This window comes from Petaurus breviceps, unplaced genomic scaffold, assembly GCF_028583685.1.
Source record: "Petaurus breviceps papuanus isolate PSGF00001 unplaced genomic scaffold, PetGlider_PUasm1.0 174, whole genome shotgun sequence".
NCBI lineage: Eukaryota > Metazoa > Chordata > Mammalia > Diprotodontia > Petauridae > Petaurus > Petaurus breviceps.
In genome coordinates this window covers 2,304,900-2,325,584 of record NW_027185761.1, presented here as the reverse complement: position 1 = coordinate 2,325,584, position 20,685 = coordinate 2,304,900, and the positions used below count along the sequence as shown (strand labels likewise).

General features: G+C 36.4%; 1 protein-coding gene across 1 annotated transcript in view; it reads right to left on the bottom strand.

The window, feature by feature from the left end:
* Positions 1-20,685, bottom strand: part of SPMIP7 (sperm microtubule inner protein 7) — a 72,743-nt gene that overhangs the window by 26,454 nt on the left and 25,604 nt on the right. Inside the window, exons 5-8 of the mRNA XM_069084511.1 lie at positions 16,028-16,166; positions 14,210-14,277; positions 11,409-11,450; positions 10,453-10,560 (exon numbers count right to left, since the gene is read on the bottom strand). Coding sequence (XP_068940612.1) covers positions 10,453-10,560; positions 11,409-11,450; positions 14,210-14,277; positions 16,028-16,166 — 357 coding nt within the window. The remainder of the gene's footprint in view (positions 1-10,452; positions 10,561-11,408; positions 11,451-14,209; positions 14,278-16,027; positions 16,167-20,685) is intronic.

The window sequence follows — 20,685 nt, the reverse complement described above, 5'->3', positions numbered from 1 at the left end:
AAGTAAGGTTTGCCTAATTAAAACAAATAACATAAAATTTACTGGAAACTAGTATTTAAGTTCTTTGCATGTTTTGAGTTTCCCTATGCCCTCCCCAACCGTTCTATCAATATTGGCTTGTATAGTTTTCACACCTTTTTTTTTTTAGCTGCAGTGTCTTTTTACCTTATTTTGCCACTTTCTTTCTCATGTCTGCCTTCCAAAGCAGTGATTTTCTCATTCATTTCATGCTTTTATTCATTTTCTACTGCTATCTTTATGATTAAGTCTTACTTTTTCTGATAATTAATTCCAGATTACAGATAATCATTTTTTTAAATGATGCCCAATCCTTTTTCATTTTCTTTTAAAGAATTTTTAATACAACTTAATATGTCATTACAAGCCTTGTTTCTGGACCTGTTGTAATTAGTTATTTTCACTTTCCAGTGACTTCTTAGGCTCTTTAATCTATATATAATATGTGTTCATCATCTTGAAGTTTTTCTGCTTGTTCATTTCCTTGTCCCTTCCTTTTCCTTTTTTGAGGTGCTTATCCTTATCTCATGAGGATATCTGGTTGAATCTCCTTTCCCTTCCCTTTTTCTTTTTTTATAATTTATTTATTTGTAGGCATTTCTGACTCTCTTCATGCAGATGATATGAGAATCCAGATCTTTTACAAGTTCTGTCTCTGCTACTTTGCTTGAACCAGAAAATCCATACTAAATAATGTTGAGGTCCTCATTGATTGTCAAGTACAAATGATGAGAAATTTGGAGGAAAAAAAACCATGCCATCTTGAAATTTGTAATAGATAATAGGTGGTGCAGTGCAGAGTGTCAGGCCTAGAGTCAGGAGGGCTCATCTTCATGAATTCAAATCCAAATTCAAATCCTGCCTCACTTACTAACTTACTAGTGTGACCTTGGACAAGTCACTGAACCCTGTTTGCCTCAGTTTCCTCATATGCAAAATAAGCTGGAGAAGAAAATGGCAAACTATTATAATACCTTTGCCAAAAAAAAAAAACCCCAAATGGGAGTAATTAAGAGTCAGACGTGATTGAAAAAAGACTGAACAACAAAGAAGGGAAAGTGCACCTTAGATTTTATGGAGAACAGATCTCAAAGAGTGCAAAGAAAGAATCCCTTAGGATCTCATTGCCTAAAATTCAATCCAGGAGGGCTGGCATGCTCTCCAGAACAAAATTTTAAGAGCACAAACACAAATGATCAAGAGGAAGAAGCAAAGAAGTAGATGTCTGAAGAAGAATTCATGGATGGCAAACTCATTGATCAACTTGGATTTTTAAAACTACATACAAAAGGTGGAAGAAATGGCAATGGAAGGTAACTGAGGTGAATTAGAAGTGGGGAGGTAGTCCTGTAATAGTATCAGGTGAACCAAAACTCAGCATGAGCTGAGGCTGATGATGAATGGTAAGTATAATAAAAAATGTGTTTTGTTTTAGCTATGCTGTGGGCAAGAGGGAAGTCAAAGAAGGGGTAAGGTTGCTACTTTGGTTTGAATAAGATCATGAAAAAAAATATACCTAATCTTGCTTCCATGTTACAGTCAGATATTAGGTCTCCCCTTGGAGTTAACTTTCTTAGAATAAATACTCTCACTTGTATTATTACATTCTGGTTTGGTATAGCATCTGATCCTCTTAGTAGCCTGTCTGCCCTAGTCTGAATGCACACCAGTGTATGAGTGCCCTTTCGATAATGTGGTACTGATGACCAAACACATTACTTAGGATACAATCCAACCAGATTTATCTCTAGATGTGGACAGAGGACAATGGGATGATATATATACCTCTCTCTTCCTAGGCAATGTATCTTAAAAAAAAGCCTAACATCCCATTTGTTAGGTTTTTTTTTTGTCTGCTGTGCTACTTTATTGTTCACATTTTTCTTTCCAATGACCTCTTGTCTTACCACATCTCTTATTTTGTCTTTGTTTCCTCTACCAAGGAGACCAGTTTTTGGATAGGATAGAACAAAAATGTTCAGTGGGGAAATAAGACAGAACAAAAGTGCAGAGGCAGTAGAAAGGCATTTAGGTGTCCTTAATGAGTTCATGTTGTAAGGCCCACATGATCTTGGTCCCAGGGGACTGTTTGAGAACAGTTTTGAAGGGATGACCTCTGAGATTCTTCATAACTTTGAGATCTTGTGAGTCTGTGCAGTGATGACCAGGCATCTTTTGAAAAGCACGAGACTGGCTCCAGGGGAATTGTTAAATGGTTCTTGCTTTAGAGAATACAGTGAATCCAGTAGCTAAATGTGAACCACTTTAAAAAGGAGTTAGACAGAAACAAGAAGAGCTAGTTAGTCAAAGCCATCAATTTTCCTGACAGTAATAGGCTGCTAGAACTGATTGAATCAGCCCTATCCTAATACTCAGTAGTAAAAAATCTGAGACCAATTTTGTTACGAATAAATAAGCAATATTAATCAATTGACTTCTTAGGAAAAGTTTGAGAAGAAATCATGAAAATGCTTTATGTCAAGACCAAGTTTTCAGAGTAAAGAAACATACCAATAAAGAAAAGGAAAGGCTTTTTGTTTTTTTCTTAAAGGAAACTGCAACCTTGGAGGACATCTAGTGCCCAAACCTGTTAATCACACATTTAACATATTCAGGACTGTGTTCTGTTTCCAAATACAATCCACAAAGAATTTAACTTTCTTCTTTCAAAAGAGTATATTGTCAGGTTGATAATGTAATTGAATGATATTAAATTTGAATGTTAAATTAATTCTAGAGCATTTAACATCTAATAAAGTGGTCCTAGAAATATTGTCATTTTAATAACTAAAATGGCATAGAGGAATGAATTGATCAGTGTTTAATTCTTTAGCAAGAATGAATTTGAGAACTATATATCCACAGTGCTTCCATATTAGACATAGTACAGACACTAATTTTATTTTACAATTAAAATTAAGATATGTGTTTGTGAGGAGAAAAACACTCACTAAATTTTTATGTATATTGAATATTTATTTGTAAGGCAGATTCTCATATGCTACTTTAAAATGACTATGAATCAACATATTCCTTGAAAGTAATTGCCTTTATGAAAGGATGAAAATTTTTGTGAGTAATGTGTGAGTGTACATATATATCCACACACATGTATATATCTTTTCTAGAATTTAAAAAAGATACAGTTGTATCCAAATCAATTTAAGTCAAATAAGTTGAACCAATAAGTCACATAATAGGAAAGCTGCCAGGAAAACAAAACATTTTAAACATTTTAAAAGGAAACAATTATCATAATTTTAAGCCTTCACAGTATACTTCCAATCTAATAACCTGCAGTTGAAAAAGCAATTTCTTTCCACAGATGCATGAAATTATATTGTTCTCTTTTAAAATTTTTTATAGAAGTATATTCTGACTGTATTCTAAAATCCTTCTGGGGGAGGGGTTTCAGGTGCCAGAATCTATGATGTCATAGGTAAAGACAGTTTCTGGGGAGGAAACTTCACCATCTTGGATCCACTCTTCTCTAATCTATAGCGTTAAAGGTTGCCTGGGACACTTGCCCAGGATCTCATATATTATATATGTCAGAAGGAAGGCTTGAATCATGTCTTACTGATTTGGAGACCAGAACTCTATTCTCTTTGCCATGTTTTTCCTGTTTCATGTCAGTTACCTCTAATAAATGAATGAATGATGGATGAATGAAAAATACGTTATGGCCTTTGTGGTAAGCACTGTGGATGAAATATAAAACTAAGATAATCCCTGCTCTCAAGTTGCTTACTCTAATACAGGGAAACAACACAGGAAGTTTCAGCAGCAAGTCATTTGGAAAGGACCAGTGGTCCTTAGGGTACAGTCAAAGCAGATCTTAATGAATAATAATACCCTGATAGGTGGTCAGATTAGAGTAGCACCTTTGCTGTGAAGGCTTGCTGAGCCCTTTTGAGGGCTGCTTATCCACGTTTGGGGTCCATTTTTCACCTGTGGCTCCACGAAGTTGTAGCATGCACAGTGGCCACACTCTCATAACTGTCTTGGCAGATGGCTCAGCCAGGTTGAGGCTAAACCAGGCCTCAAACCTCTGCGAGAATTAGGGAGAATGTTAATCCCAAGAATGAAGATTTCCTCTGGTGGAATGGGCAGATAAGAACAATTTTCTCCAACAATCTTGAAGGTGGCTGAGGCAGGTGCTGTGGGAGTGCTTAGAGCTTGATTAGGCATGAGACATCAAGGTCATCCTCCATCTTGAGCCATTGCTGGTTGTCTTGACTTTTGTCCTTCCATTGGACTTTGATGACTTAGGAAGAGAGAGGGAAGCTGATGATTGCACAGTTCTGCCTCTCTTAAATACAATTCATGTGCAAATCGAAACATCACCCATGATGTCATTGGTCCTTTTCAAAATGAAGATGAACAACCCGCTATGTTTCTGATATGCTTCTGACAATAACATGGACTTATGGACTTTAGCATGGAGGACTTTCTTGTACACATCTTCTGTAACTGGGGCTTCCAGGAAAGAGGGGCTATAGCACCTGTAGGGGTGTGGCTGTACAAGGGATGTTCCTATGGAGAATGGCTTCCAGGACAAAATGGAAGCAAAAATGGTGGCACTGGTATCCCTGGGATACCGGGACTTTGGGGAGTAGGGTCCATGTTCCCAGTGGAGTCTGAGGGGACATGGTAATTAAAGTGGAGGTGGCAGTTTGGTTCATCTGGCATAGATTATCTTTTTCTCCTGCTTCCAAAAATACTCTTACCATAAAGACTAATAGATAGTTGTGAGAAAAAAATTCATCAATAAATCTATACTGAATGTCTACCATGTGGTAGGAAGGCAGCATTAGGTACTATAAAGAATACAAAGATCTTTGTACAAGGCCAGATGCCCACCAATTTAGTATTTTTGTCAAGTACAAAATCAGTATTAGAGCTGACAATCAGATCCACATTTTTGACTACTCTTTTAATATTCTGTCAATGTCTTAAATCTATTTATCTAATGTGAGACACCCTTTTTACCCTTATATAGTAAATGAATACTTTTTTCAAGTAAGGTATATGTTTTCCTTTAGTCATTATTTTGTAGTTCTTCAAAATTTGAAAATGCTCAATGATAGTCATTAGTCAATCAACAACCATTTAAGTGCCAACTATGTGCCAGAAATACGTCAATTGAAACAATTCTTACTCTTAAGGAACTTACACTCTATCTCTAGAGGCAAATACACATGTGAGTATATATAGAATAAATATATACAGATAAATACAAAATAAATGTCAGGTAGTTAGAAAGAGAGGGCATTAATAATTGGGAGGTACAGATAGGCTCCCTATAGAAGGCAGTGTTTGATCAGTGTCTTGAAGGAAGAGAGGAATTTTGAGGTAGAGGTGAAGGGAGAGTGTATTCCAGGCTGTAGCAGCAAGCACCCCAAGCGTCCTCAGGGTTTGCTTCCCATACAGGTTCTTGGATCTGCTTTGATAAAGGAAAGTAACTCAAAATGGGTTAACAAGCTTACTTTAATCAGTCAGACATATATCGTTTACCTTGTTCAGGGGAAAAAGGTCAGCACCCCGAACTTCAAAGTATACAGGCAGAATTATCAAGACAGAAACAGACCAAGTAGACAGATTTCCAAACTGACCAACCATTACATCCATACCCAGTCAACATCTGGGTTTCCACATCTGGGTTTTTCAAAGCCGGGGGGCTCTGGACAATGGCTTCCCAGAATTCAGAACAAATCACAGAACACTTCTCAAAGTGAGCCCCCAAAACAAAGCTACACATCAGGGCTTATATAGCCTTCTCCTGGCTCAGAGAATGTAAGGACCTTATTGACTCACTGGCCAATCAAGAAGTATCTACTGAAAAACAAGCCTCCCACCCCAGGCTTCAGGTGCACTTTAGCCTAGGGGCAGGGAAGATCTTCCAAATTTGCATTCCCATTACACAGGCATAAAGGATGATCAGTGTAAAGGTGCTTAGATGGCAGATGGAGTGCTATGTATGAGGAAGACAGAAAAGGTGGATTTGATTGGACTGTTGGATGCAAGGAGAACAGTATATAGTGGGTCTGGAAAAGTAAGATGGGGTCAGGAAGAGAAGAGCTTCAAAAGTCAAATAGAGGAGTTTCTATTTTATCCTACAGGTAATAGAGAGTCATTGGAGTTCATTGAGTAAGTAGAGTGACAATGGTTGACTCTTCAATTAAGTGAAATCACAGGTGACTTTATGAAAGATGATGTAGAGTGGGAAGGGACTTGAGGCAGGGAGACCAGTTAAGGTGCTATTGTAATAGGGAAATAGTACTAATAACCATTAGTATGAAATATACAAATACTAAATAGGTTATAATTTGGTGGCAGATCTGTAGCAAACCAGAAATGGAAATGGTTCATTCCAGTTTTATGGCTGTCTTTGTCCCTTCCGATTGAGTTGTCTCTTCAAAGTGATCTTTCTTCTTACTCAGAAAAGACAGGTTTCCTCATTACTACGTGAAATAACTAAATGTTTATGTGGAATTTTTCCTTCTCAGACCTCCAAGAATTTTATATTCAAGTTAAACAAGCCTCATTAAGCTCATAATATGTCCAGAGGAAGAAGGGAAACAAACATTTATTAATGTCTTACTACATGCCAGGCACTGTGCTAAACACGAATCACATAATTTCACTGGATAATTATGACAACCAAAGGAGATAGGTGGTGTTATTATCCCCATTTTATAGTTGAGGAAACTGAGACAGATAGCAGGTTAGAGAATTGCTCAACATTATACAACTATTAATTATCTGAGGCTGGATTTGAACTCAAGTCTTCCTGACTCTAGGGTCGGCACTCTATCCACTGTGCCATAATCTACCTCTTGCTATGCCACTAGAAGAGATAGGGAGTTAATGCAAGCATTGTGCTTGTTGTCCTAGAATACACAGTTTAGTAGGGTGATAATACCCAAGAGGCAAATGGAGTCCTTGGGTAGCTAGGTGGCACAGTAGATAGAACCTTGGGCTTACAATCAGGAAGACTCATCTTCATGAGTTCAAATGTGGCTATAGACAACAAATGTGTGACCCCAGGAAAGTCACTTAACCTTGTTTACCTCAGTTTCCTCATCTATATAATGACTGGGAGAAGGAAATGGCAAACTACTCCAGAATCTTTGCCAAGAAAGTGCCAAAATGGGGTCATGAAGAGTCCGACAAGACTGAAACAACTTAACAACAGTAACAACTTATGACTACAAATCTAGTACTTTTGAGGTCAGTGAGGTGGCATAATTGAAAGAGTACTGAGCCGAGAGTCAGAAGAATCTGAGTTCAAATCCAGCCTCAGACACTGAATAGATATGTGACCCTAGATAAGTCACTTAATTCTGTTTGCTTCAGTTTCTCATCTGTAAAATGAGCAGGAGAAGAAAATGGCAAACCATTCCAGAATCTTTGCTAAGAATCTTTTGCCATAGCACTCCATCTGCCATCTCAGCACCTTTACATTGGTCCCAAAGGGGATCACAAAGAGTTGAACATGACTGAAAAGACTGGGAAACAACAGTACCACCCAAGAAGGTATCCATATCATTACAAAATAGTGCATTAGAGAGGCACAAAATAAAGTCCATATGGGGTCTGAGGTAGAATGGCATTGTCATGGAAGAAGGTGAGGACAGGAAGGTAGGTCATCATTTTTTTAAAACTGAATGGTTCTTATAGGATGATAGCAGATAGATAATGGCTACATATTTGAAATACTGAGGACTAAACTGAATAAACAATTTGCCCAAAGTAACAAAAGAAATCAAGGGAACTCTTAGATACTGTCTCCTGACTATGTTCAGTGACAGGAAACAGAAGAATGAAAAAGACAATAAATAGAACCAAGTTGTTTAAGCCAATAGGGAAGGAAAACAAAGCTCTGGTCTTCACATGCAAAAGGGCCCAGTTCTGAGTCTTGACCTCTCTGGAGCACAGTTTCCTTAACTGAAAAATATACATAAAAATGACACCATTACCTTACTCACAGGGTTGTTATAAAAATTAGTTGAAATACTAATTTTCAGGATGAATATTTACAAAAATATAAATTGCCAAGATCAATAGAAGAGGAAGTAGAATACTTAAATAACCCTATCTTAGGAAAAGAAACTGAACAAACCATAAATGAACACTCCCTAACAAAAAAATCACCAGGACCAAATGGATTTACAAATGAATTCTATTAAATATTTAAAGATCAATTCATTCTAATACTAAAAACTAGAAAGAAAAACAGGCAAAGAAAGAGTCCCCCCAAATTCCTTTTACAACACAAATATGGTGGTGATACCTAAGCTAGGAGGAGCAAAAATAGAGAAAGAAAACTAAAGACCAACTACCCTACTGAATAGTGTTGCAAAAATTTTCAGTAGAATGTTAGTAAGAAGATTACTACAGCAATATATCACAAAGATCATACACAATGACAAGTGGGATTTATACTAAAATTCAGGGATAATTAAATATTAGGAAAATTATCCACATAATTGACCATATCAATAACAAAAACAACAAAATCATATGATTAGCTCAGTAAAAAGAAAAAGCTTAAATAAAAAACTTATTCCTATTAAAAATACTACAAAGTATAGGAATAAATGGAGCTTTCCTTAAAATAATAAGTAGAATCTATATAAAACCCTCAGCAAGCATTATCTGTATTGGGGAATACACTAGAAGCCTTCCCAATAAGATCAAGGATGAATCAGTGATGCCCATTATCACCAGCTTGAAATGTTAGCCATAGCAACAAGAGAAAGAAAGGAAATTGAAGGAATTATATTAGCCATGAGGAAACAAAACTATCACTCTTTGCAGATGATATGATAATGTACTTAGAAAACCATGGAGAGTCAACTAAAAAAATTTTGTTGAAATGACTAACTTCACCAAAGTTGCAAGATATAAAATAAGCCCATTTAAATCATCAGTTTTTCTATATATATAAAACCAACAAATTCTATATATAACCAGCTGCAAGAGATAGAAAGAGAAATTCCATTTTAAAGTAACTGTAGATAATATAAAATACTTGGGCATCTACCTGCCAAGACAAATCCAGGAACTACGTGAATAAAATTACAAAACACTTCACACAAAGTCAGATCTAAACAAGTGGAGAAGTATTAATTACTCATAAGAAACTGAATCAATATAATTAAAATTATTATTCTATCTAAATTAATTTACTTATTCAGTGTCATACCAATCAAACTAGCAAAAATTATTTTATAGAGCTAGAAAATAAATAACAAAATTTATCTAGAAGTACAAAAGGTCAAGAATATCAAAGGAATCAATGAAAAAAAATGTGAAGGAAGGTGGCTCAGCATTACCAGATCTCAAACTGTATTACAAAGTGGTAATCATCAAAACAATCTGGTACTGGCTAAGAAATAGAATGATGGATCATTGGAATAGATTAGGTACACTATAAATAGGAGTAAATGACCATAATAATCTAGGGTTTGACAAATGCAAAGATCGAAGGCTTTGGGACAAAAACTCACTACATGACAAAAATTTTTGGGAAAACTGGGAAACAATATGGCACAAATTAATATAGACCAACAAATCACACTGAATACTAATATAAGGTCAAATAGGTACATGATTTAGAAACAAAGGGTGATATCATAAGCAAATTTTTTATGGTGTTATGATTATTATAGGGCCTTGTCTAGATTTCATTCTTTATTTCACCATACTAGCAAAGACAATACACCATTCTTCACATGCAGAAAATGTCATTGTGGACATCATTCTTCTCCAAATGACCTCCCTCCCCCATTAGCATAGTATTTTGAGGTTTTTTTTTTCTGGTAAAAGAGATAAAATGCACTAATCTCACCATATTGCCTCATCTGATTGGCAGCATTCTTTTGCAATGTAATATTTTTAAAATAGTTTTCACATAGGTGTAAAGGATTATCAATTTTACATTTAAAAGGATCTTAGAGATCTTTTGGCAGAGCTCCCTTTCACTTTACAGATTATAAAAATGAGCGTCTACATCCATATATGTACAAAATAGAGCTATGATTTAAATACAGATTGCTTAATTCTAAATTCTAAGAGAAAGGGTTGCATAGTAGATGGAGAGAATTCAGAGAACAGATGGTCCGGGTTCAAAACTTGTCTCTGACCCATATAGGCTCTGTGGCCTTGGGCAAGTCACCTAACCTCTCAGTGCCCTCAGGGGACTCTTATAAGAGCATAAATTGCAGAGCAGGTACATTGGTAGACAGGGTTTTGTCATCAGGACTTGCCTATTGCAATGGAATTGCAGTATCTGTACCAAAATTTCCAAATTCAGTTCTCTGCAAGCACATATTTCTCAGCCATATAGCCACTTTTCATTTTTTTGTAACTAAGTTAACCATTAATTTCCCGAATTAATGAACACCCATTTTTTCAAACACAGCTTACTAGCTTGTAGTTGTATAAAGTATCTTTGAGGTCCGAGGCTTGCCCAAAGATGTAAGGTCACCATCAGGATCATCTCTGTCATCAGGGTTTAATGACTCAGCATGACCACTGTGAGGATGAAAGAAATATATTATTTATAAGAAAAGTGGGAAGGGTAGGAGAACTCCTTTTCAAGTCCACTAGTCTATTTAGTAAGATGGCCCCAAAGTGTAAATGCCAACATACTCCTGCCATAGTATCCCTTTAGCATCATAAGTTTAGACATAATAGTAAGTACAGAAGTCATCTAGTCTAACCTCCTCATTTTACAGATGAGGAACTGAGGAGAAAGATGAAGTGATTTGCCCAAGGGCATAAAATAAGGAGCAGAGCTGGAATTTGAAGCCAGATCCTTTGATTCCAAACCCAGAACTCTTTCCATGGTAGAATGCTTGCTCTGCAGAAACATACAAGAGCAATGTCAATTTTTGAAATCATAGATCCTTAACCATTTATTGGATCTAATTCTGTGAAGTGATCAGTTTCAGGAAAACAGGAAAACTCTAACAGTAGGGGCTGAATCACCATTTTGTGAATGGAAATGAACTCTGAGACAAACTTTTGGGCTATGCTGTGGCCTTACTCTTCTTCTTTTAGTCAAAGTGGGCCCATCTGAAAGACAGGGTTGGTTAAAATGATAACAAGAGTTTTTCCCAGCTCAGAAATTCTATAATACCCCATAGAAGTCATGTATAATAGCTAATAATATTATAGTCAATTATCTAGGCTTGGGGGCAGTCAATCAATTGGCATTTATTAAGTGTCCACTATGGACCAAGCACTGTGCTACACCATTTAGATAAGTTGAGCTTGTTTTATCAATGATTTATAAGCAAGGCTAAAGGGCCCTGAGGCCCACTATCATTTTTATATCAGTTCCATATTTTTATTGCACAATAATAGAAAGTTTTACTTACGTGTACAGAGGAATGTATTGAGTTCTTCTACTTGGGCTCACACTAGGAAAAAGAGAGAAAACATCGGTAATTAATTTAGAGATAAGAATTTAATAACTGTTAGGACCAAAGATGAAACTAGTATTTCTAACCAGCCTGACCCTCCCTTCCCTAACCCCAGGAATAATAGGTTTTCGGGGACCTTGCTTTAATTAGTTCAGGGAACATTCTACTATCATCTAAACCAGTTCCTGAAGATTCTCTCAGGGCCTTAGCTCTAGCTTATTCTGATCCCCAGAACTCACCATAAAGGGAAGAATCGGACTTCAGAAGCCCTGCCCCATCAATGAACAACACATGATGAGAGAGCTCCGTTGGCACACCTTATATAGCCAGAAAACCATTTTATAAGTTGTCTCAACCTACCACAGCTGCTACTTCTTATTGATGCAAGCCTTGGAACTCCTGATAATGACCTGTTGCTCATTGACCCATTGTGATTTCTCCTGTATATTTCCCTTACTCTCTTTCTGGTTTGAACTCCCAATTTAAGATCCTGCTTCATGTTCTCCATATTCCACCATCTGCCTGAGTGATGCTTCCATCAACTCACTCTGAATGCTTTACTTAATCCCCTTACCCCATTTCACTTTTCCATAACCTATTTCACTTCTATCAATATACTATCAACATACTATCGATATACTTCATACCTGTCTAGTCACAGTAAGACACAGAAAGCCACCTCTTGTGAGCTGTTAACCAGAACAAATTGTATGGAGGAAGCCACAGGAATACTTGTTTCACAGTCATTTTTCAGTCATATCCCAGTCTTTGTGATCCCATTTGGCAAGGATACTGGAGTGCTTTTCCTTTTCCAGCTCATTTTACAGATGAGGAACTGAGGCAAACAGGGTTAAAGTGACTTGCCAAGGGCCACACAGCTACGAAGTGTCTAAGACCAGATTTGAATTCAGGAAGATGATTTTTCCTGACTCCAGGGCTGTTGTGCAATCCAACGCAACACCTACCTGCACAGCAGGGCTAGGTAGCCCTAGGTGATAATTAATTTTTGACCATTTGGAATTCCTTGTTGGAGGAACATCTAAGAGACAGATTGCAGAGTACATAGAAGAGAGTATGGTGGAAACCAGGAAAGGTCAGAAGGCATCAGGGTCTGAAAGGTTTTAAAAGTCAAACAGAAAATTTTATATTTCTGCTTGGAAGATTATTTTGACACCTGAGTGGAGGATGGGTAGAAATGGGGAGAGGCTTACAATAGGCAGACAAACCAGTAGGCAGTTGCAATAATCTAGGGATGAGGTAGTGAAAGCCTGCACCAGAGTGGTGGCAGTGTCAGAGGACAAAAGCGGTAATATATAATAGATATTATGAAGGGGCAGGATTTGGCAACTAATTGGACATGGGGCTAAGAGTGAAGAATCAAAGATGACATCTAGTTTGACATCCTCGGTTCCTGGGAGGATGGATAATTGTGGCCTCTGCAGGAAGAGGGAAGTTAGGAAAAGGGAAGAGTTTTGGGAAAAGACAATGAATATGAAGGTAATGAAAGTGAATTCCAAAGGGAAAGGGAAATTTTGCTCTGTGAGTTGGAGCTTTGAAGTTACTGGAATATTGTATTCTATGATATATATGTCTTTTTTATCATGATTTTTACTAATTAACCAAATTAATCAAAATTATTTAACTGTGAACTCAAGTTCTGACTGAATGTTAACCTATATCTGAGGGAATAGTCTGGGGAAAGGGAAGAGAGGAGGGGTTAACAAAATAGACAGGAAAGTAAGAAGGAAGGATGGAATGTCTGGCACTTGACAATGAACCTGCAGATTCCCTTCACCCATATCAAGTTCCTGTTGCAAAACCAGGTCCCACTGGTCCCAACTGATGACAACTGGATACTTGTCACATTAATGGGCACTTGGTTTTGGTATGATTATTTTCTTTCTTTTTTTTTACTCCCCCCACCCCCTTTATGCTTAGGAGAAGCTAAAGGATATTTCCTTTAAGCTCTATCTTTTTTCTTTCCTATTTTTTCTAGGCTATAATGTATATTGTATTTCTCAATGGTACTGTGAATCATATTTAAAACCACATTTTTTGTAAAGCTGAAAATATTAAGAAAAAATATTGTCTTCTAAAGCCTTTCCCAGACACCTGGGATAAATCTCTTCTAAAGGAAAATGATTATAAAATACTATTTTAAAAAGAAATTTAAGGAAAGCTATTTGTCTAGGACAAAAAACCATTTTTGGGGAGTTGGGGTGGGATGGGATTAAAGGTTTCATCTCAAAACAGATGAACTCTTTCCTTGTTTACATTATCAGCTCCCCTGTCTCCATCTGAAAGTGATTGGTGCTAGTACTCAACCTTTTCCATTAAGAAAAGATAAAGATATCAATAGAAGAGAGGAAGCCCCTTTGTTTAACTCCTGGAAGAAGTGGGATAGTGACTTAACTGCTCAATTCTGGGCATATCATACCTCAATTCAATCCCAACTTTATGTTAACATACTTTACAAAAAAAATTAAAATGGGAAGGGGAATAGACTTGATTATTGCTGCCATTGAAGTGCATCGGAAATCACTCCTGGAATTTTTTCTACTAGGTGATATGTCTCCCAACTCTGAATGAATTAAAAATTGTTTTTAATTTTTAAAAAATTTTAAAATTAAAAAAATTTATTATTACTATTAATTATTAGTATTATTAGCAATAATATGACATATAGAATGGATAATTGGACTGTCATTAAAAAAAACTATTGCTGAATCCAACAAGTACAAAAAAATGAAACTTACTAATTAATTGGTCTTTTTGGTGACGTGAAGGATCTTGTCTGAAATCTGTCCCAGAGGCTCCCAACAAACTAAAACAGTTCTCAGAATGAGTGGGGGGAAAAGCAGTTGATAAATCACTTACATTTTCAAGTTTTTTGACATATATTTAAGCAACACAATTTGACAGTAAGATTTTATGGCAAACAATAGAAGTAGTGGAGTTTTCAACTTTATCAAGGTCCATAATGCAAGTGAAAGGTTCTCAAAAGTGTTTCTAATATTTCCACATGTCCAGTGCTTATTTGACTTAGTCTTGATGTGACAATGTTTATGTTGATTTTTTTAGCTCACCTTTTTCTACTATCTCATCTATTTGCTCCTAATTAGAGAAAGTGATTGAGATATTGTGGACCTTATTTAATAACTGGAATCAGAAATTTTTTGTTTTTTTTTAAGTCAGAAACAAATATTCTGAAACAAAAGTGGAAAGGGGGGTAAAAAAAAAAGAACCTATATTGGTCAAGATATAGGCTTAGGTGCATCCATCAATTACTTCCCTGCTACAATGTCTCTTTACTAATAAGATAAACAATGCAAGGATAGAAAAAGGACCTATTTTTCATTCTCTGATTCTAGAGCAGAATTTGTTGATGGTGTTAATTGGGTTTAATCTGTTCATGTAACATCACAACAAAAATTGTGCCATTATAAAAATACTTTGGAGCCCTAGGTGGTGTTCCATTTATTTCCATCAACAAAACTTCTACGAAACAAAAGAATTTGGGCAACTTTTTGTTTTTTAATGGTACTGATTTTAAGGAATGGTAGTTTGTGTCCAGTACTGTGTAGTATAGTAGAAATTCCTTGAATTTAGGTGCATACTCTCCTCAGCATGGTTACAAGTTTAAGGGGTGATCCCACGATAGCCCTAACCAAAGGGCTTGAATCTACTCTGAAGTTTCCCTAAGAATTCAGGTCTGCTCCAAGGAAGTGCTGGGTCTTTAGGGTATATGAAATAAATTCAATTTGACAAATGTTCATTAAGTTCCTAGTATGCTTGGGCATTATGCCAGGTGCTAGAGACATAAAAATGAAATAGTTTGTTCCTTCATTGAGCTTATATTCTATTGTGGTGGAGGTAGGTTAAGGTTGATTTTATCAAGTCATATTAACTTAAGGAGCAGCACAACATAGTGGTCAGAGAGGTGGCCTCACAGTGACAATGACCCTGTGTGACCCTGGTGAAGTCACTAAACCTTTTAGGGTCCCAAGCAATTCTCTAAAATTAAACAATACCAAGGAGTTGCCATATACGTTCGTAGAGGGAGTTTCTCCACATATAGTTCTCGATGCCAACGAAATCACAAGTCCAGTGGCAAAAAAGGAAACACCAGAGAACCAACTTGACAAGGAATTTTACTGGAGAACTGTCAAACCCTTGCAGATTATTCACTTGAACATTGTAAAAATGCAGTTTGAAACCAGTTTTAAGACCCATTTATCATTCTAGAACTCTTCTATTTGCCTTCAGTCACAGGAACTCAGAGAGATCATTATAGATAGTTTGAGTTAGAAACAGTTTCATACATTCTAAAAAGTGAAAAACTGAATTAAAAAAAAATCTAAATGCTTTTAGCATGGAGCTCTAGAATAATTGAGTGACTGCTTGTAAAATGTATTAGCTTCACATCCTTTAAATTATTAATCATTTACTTTATTTACTATTTCCTTTGATCAGGGCGAACATGGAAATGGATCTGTTATTATGCCCTGAACACACTTACTTGTGCTACATTTGAATAACAAGAACAAGAAACTTGATGAGAAAAATTCACTGACCTGACTCATTGATGGCATCGCTTCATATCTTTTCAGTGTACTACTCTGTGCAACGGGGTCAGCCATCTTTTCAAATGTCGTTAGTGGTGGGTCAAGCTTTGGTGGATATATTTGATCCAATGGAACTGCTTCATACGCTCTATGTCATTGACAAAACAGGGATAATCTTTGGCCAAAGAATTGACAATTGGATTCAGCAAATGTAATACAATTGGATATAAAAAAGCAAACCTATTTTAGGTTTAGCAAAACCACTTTTCCTTGCTTACCAGGGTCCCCTCCAAATCCAGGTCCCCTGTGGGGGGGGGAGAAGACCATAAAATTTCCTTTGTCCCATTGCTTTCCTGATCCCCGATAAGAGCACACTACCCTGTTAGATGCCATCATTTTTTCCATGTTAGTTATGTTGCGAAAGAAAACACAGACATCCCCCCCCCAAAAAAAACTCAAGAAAAATAAAGAAAGTAAAGAAAAATATGCTTTGATCTAAATTCAGACTCCCCAGTTCTTTCTCTGCAGATGGGACAGCATTTTTTTTATCATAAGACCTTGGCATTGTGTTGGATCATTGGATTGCTGAGAATAAGTAAGTGATTCATAGTTGACCATTGTATAATATTGGTGTTACTGAGAACAATATTCTCTTGGTTTCACTCAATTCATTTTGCATGAGTCCATGTAAATCTTTCTAGGCTTTTCTGAGAGTCCCCTGCTTATCATTTCTTATAGCACAATAGTACTCCACCACAATCATATAGAACAACTTGTTCAGCCATTTCCCAATCGATAGGTATCCCCTTAATTTTCAATTCTTTGCCATCATTAAAAGAATAGGACTCATTTCTAAAATATACAGAGAACTGAGTCAAATCTATAAGAATACAAGTCATTCCCCAATTGATAAATGGTCAAAGGATATGAACAGGAAGTTTTCAGAGAAAGAAATTAAAGATATCTATAAGCACACGAAGAAATGCTCTAAATCACTATTGATTAGAGAGATGCAAATCAAAACAACTCTGAGGTACCACATCTCACCAGTCAGATTGGCTAAGATGACAAAACAGGAAAATGACAAATGCTGGAGAGGATGTGGACAAATTGGAACACTAATGCATTGCTGGTGGAGTTGTGAACTGATCCAGACTTTCTGGAGAGCAATCTGGAATTATGCCCAAAGGGCTATAAATAATTTCATACCCTTTGACCATACCACTTCTAGGGTTGTATCCCAAAGAGATCATAGAAGTGGGAAAAAGACCCATATGTACAAAAATATTTATAGTAGCTCTTTTTGTGGTAGCAAAGAATTGGAAATTAAGGGGGTGCCCATCAATTGGGGAATGGCTGAACAAGTTGTGGTATATGCATGTTATGGAATACTATTGTGCAATAAGAAATGAGGAGCAGATGGACTTCATATGTACCTAGAGAGGCTTATACAAACTGATGCTGAGGGAGAAGAGTAGAGGCAGGAGGAATTTGTACACAATTACAGACACAACATTATGTGTGATGACCAACTTTGATAAACTGGACTCTTCTCAGCAATCCAGAGACATAAGTCAAACCCAAAAGACTCATGATGGAGAGAGATGTTTACATCCAGAGAAAGAACTGCAATTGAACCCATATTGAAGCAAACTACCTGCCCTTTTTCGTTCTCTTGTTTGGTTTTGTTTCCTCTTTCCCATTCTTCATTCCATCTTTTACAATCCTTCTTTATAACCTGACTAATGCCTAATGAGAAAGTATTTGCAGATACTATACTTGATTGTATGCCACCATGGGGGGGAGAGGGAGGGAAGGAGAGAAAATTTGAAACTCAAGGAATTGTGGTAATGAATGTTGTAAACTAAAAGTAAACAAATTAATAAAGACCCCCCCAAAAAAAGAATTGCTATAAATATTTTTGTACATACAACCCCTTTCCCTTTTTATCTTTTTAGGATAAAATCACCAGTAGTGGTATTGCTGAGTCAAAAGGGTAGCCCTTTAGTCATAGTTTCAAATTGCTATCTAGAATGGTTGAATCAGCTCACAACTCCTCTATGTGCATTCATGTCTCAATTTTCCTACATCCTCTACAGTTATCATTTTCCTCTTCTGTCATATTAGCCAATTTGATAGGAATGTGGTGGTAGCTCAGAGTTGTTTTAATTTGTGTTTCTTTAATAAACACTAATTTAGAGCATTTTTGTATGCTTATAGATAGCTTTGATTACTTTGTCTGAAAACTGCCTGTTGATATCCTTTGACTATCAACTGAAGAATGACTCTTATTTTTATAAATCTGATTTAGTTCTCTACATCTTTGAGAAATGAAGTCTTTATCAGGAAAATTTGCTGTATTTTTTTTCACAGTTATGATTACTGTGTATTTCCCTCCATCCTATTTTCCCCTCTGTTTATCCTACTTTCTCTCTCCTTTTATCTGGTCCATCCTCAAAAGTATTTTGCCCAGGCTTTTACCTACCCAATACACCATCCCTTTTATCACTCTCCCCTTCTCTTATACCTTTCCCCCTCCTACTTTCTGATAGGGTAAGATAGATTTCTATACCCAACTGAGTCTGTATGTTACTTCTTCTTTGAACCAATAATGATGAGAGTAAGGTTCATTCACTCCTCTCTTCCACTTCCCCATCTTCCCCTCTACTATAAAAGCTCTTTTGTACCTCTTTTATATCAGATAATTTATCCCATCCTACCTCTTCCTTTCCCCTTATTCCAGTGTATACTTCTTTCTTAATCCTTATTTTTTCTTAAAAAATAATCATTCCATCATTTTAAATTCAAACCCATGTGGGGCGGCCAGGTAGCACAGCGAGTAAGAGCACCAGCTCCAGTGTTGAGAAGACCTGGAGATTGAATCCCAGGCTCAGACACTTAGCACCTACCCAGAAACACCTGGCTGTGTAACCTTGAGCAAGTTACTTAACCCCAATTGCTTAGGGGCGGCCAGGTGGCTCAGTGAGTAAGAGCACCGGCTCCAGTGTCGGGATGAGCTGGATCAAATCTGGGCTCAGATACTCAGCACCACACCCAGAAATAACTGGCCATGTAACCTTGAGCAAGTTACTTAACCCCAATTGCTTTAAAAAAAATTCAAACCCATGACTTTTATCTATATATACTTCTTACTGCCCTAACCATGAGAAATGTTTTAGGAGCTACAAGTATCATTTTCCCATGTAGGAATATAAGCAGTTTAAAATGATTGAAACCCTTATTATTTCTCTTTCCTGTTTACTTTTTTTATGTTTCTCTTGAGTTTTGTATTTGAAAGTCAGCTTGGTCTTTTCATCAGGAGTACTTGGAAGTCTTCTATTCCATTGAATATCAGTTTTTTTCTCCTGAAGGATTATATTCAATTTTGCTGAGTAGGTGATTCTTGGGTGTAATTGTAGCTCTTTAACCCTCTGGAATATAATGTTACAAGCACTCTGATATTTTAATGTAGACACTGCAAAATCTTGTGTTATTTTTACTACTATTCTGTGATATTTGAATTTTTTTCTTTCTGGTTGCTTGTAATATTTCTCTGTGACCCAGAAGCTCTAGAATTTGGCTGTAATATTCCTGGGAATCTTCATTTTGGGATCTCTTTCAGGAGGTGATCATTGGATTCTTTCAATTTCTATTCTACCCTCTGGTTCTAGAATATTGGGGCAGTTTTCCTTGATAATTTCTTAAATGATGATGTCTAATTTCTTTTTTTAGTCATGGCTTTCAGATAGTATGATAATTTTTAAACTATCTCCCTTGAATCTATTTTCAAGGTAAGTTATCTTTCCAATGAGACATTTCACATTTTCTTTTGTATTTTGTATTTTTTAATTTTGCTTTATTGTTTCTTGCTGTCTCATAAAGTCATTAACTTCCACTTGCCCAATTTTAATTTTTAAGGAATTATTTTATTCCATGAGCTTTTGTACCTCCTTTTCCATTTGGCCAATTCTACTTTTTAAGGACTTATTCCCTTCATTGGATTTTTGTAGCTCTTTTACCATTTGGTCTATTCTGTCTTTTTTTAAGGTATTTTCTTCAGTATTTTTTTTTTTGTGCCTCCTTTACCAAGTTGTTGATCCTTTTTAAAATGATTTTCTTACATCACTTTCATTTCTCTTCCCAATTTTTTCCTTTACCTCTCTTACTTGATTTTTAAAATCCTTTTTGAGCTTTTCCATGGCCTGAGACCAATTCACATTTTTATTTGAGGTTTTGGATGGGCAGTTTTGACGTTGTTGTCTTCTTCTGAATGTGTGTTTTGATTTTCCTTGCTACCATAGTAACTTTTTATAGCCAATTTTATTTTCTGTTGTTTGTTAATTTTCTAGCCTATTTATTGAATTCTAATTCTATGCTGAAGTGGGGCTCTGCTTTTGGGACTGAAAGGGCACTTTCCCAAGATTCAGGGTTTTTGTGCAGCTGATTTTGGAGATAATTTTAGGGACTTGTAAATTTTCACTTTTTCCAAGGTATCATGATCTAAGGAGAGGTGTATTTACTACTCTCTTGGACTCTGCTCTGGTCTGTGAGTGACAAAAAGCACTCTTTTCTGCTCTGGAACATTGACAACCAGAATCCCTGCTCCCCTGGGTTTCCAAGTTCTGGTGTGCTAGTGTTTCTCTTTACCCTAAGACTGTAACTCACCC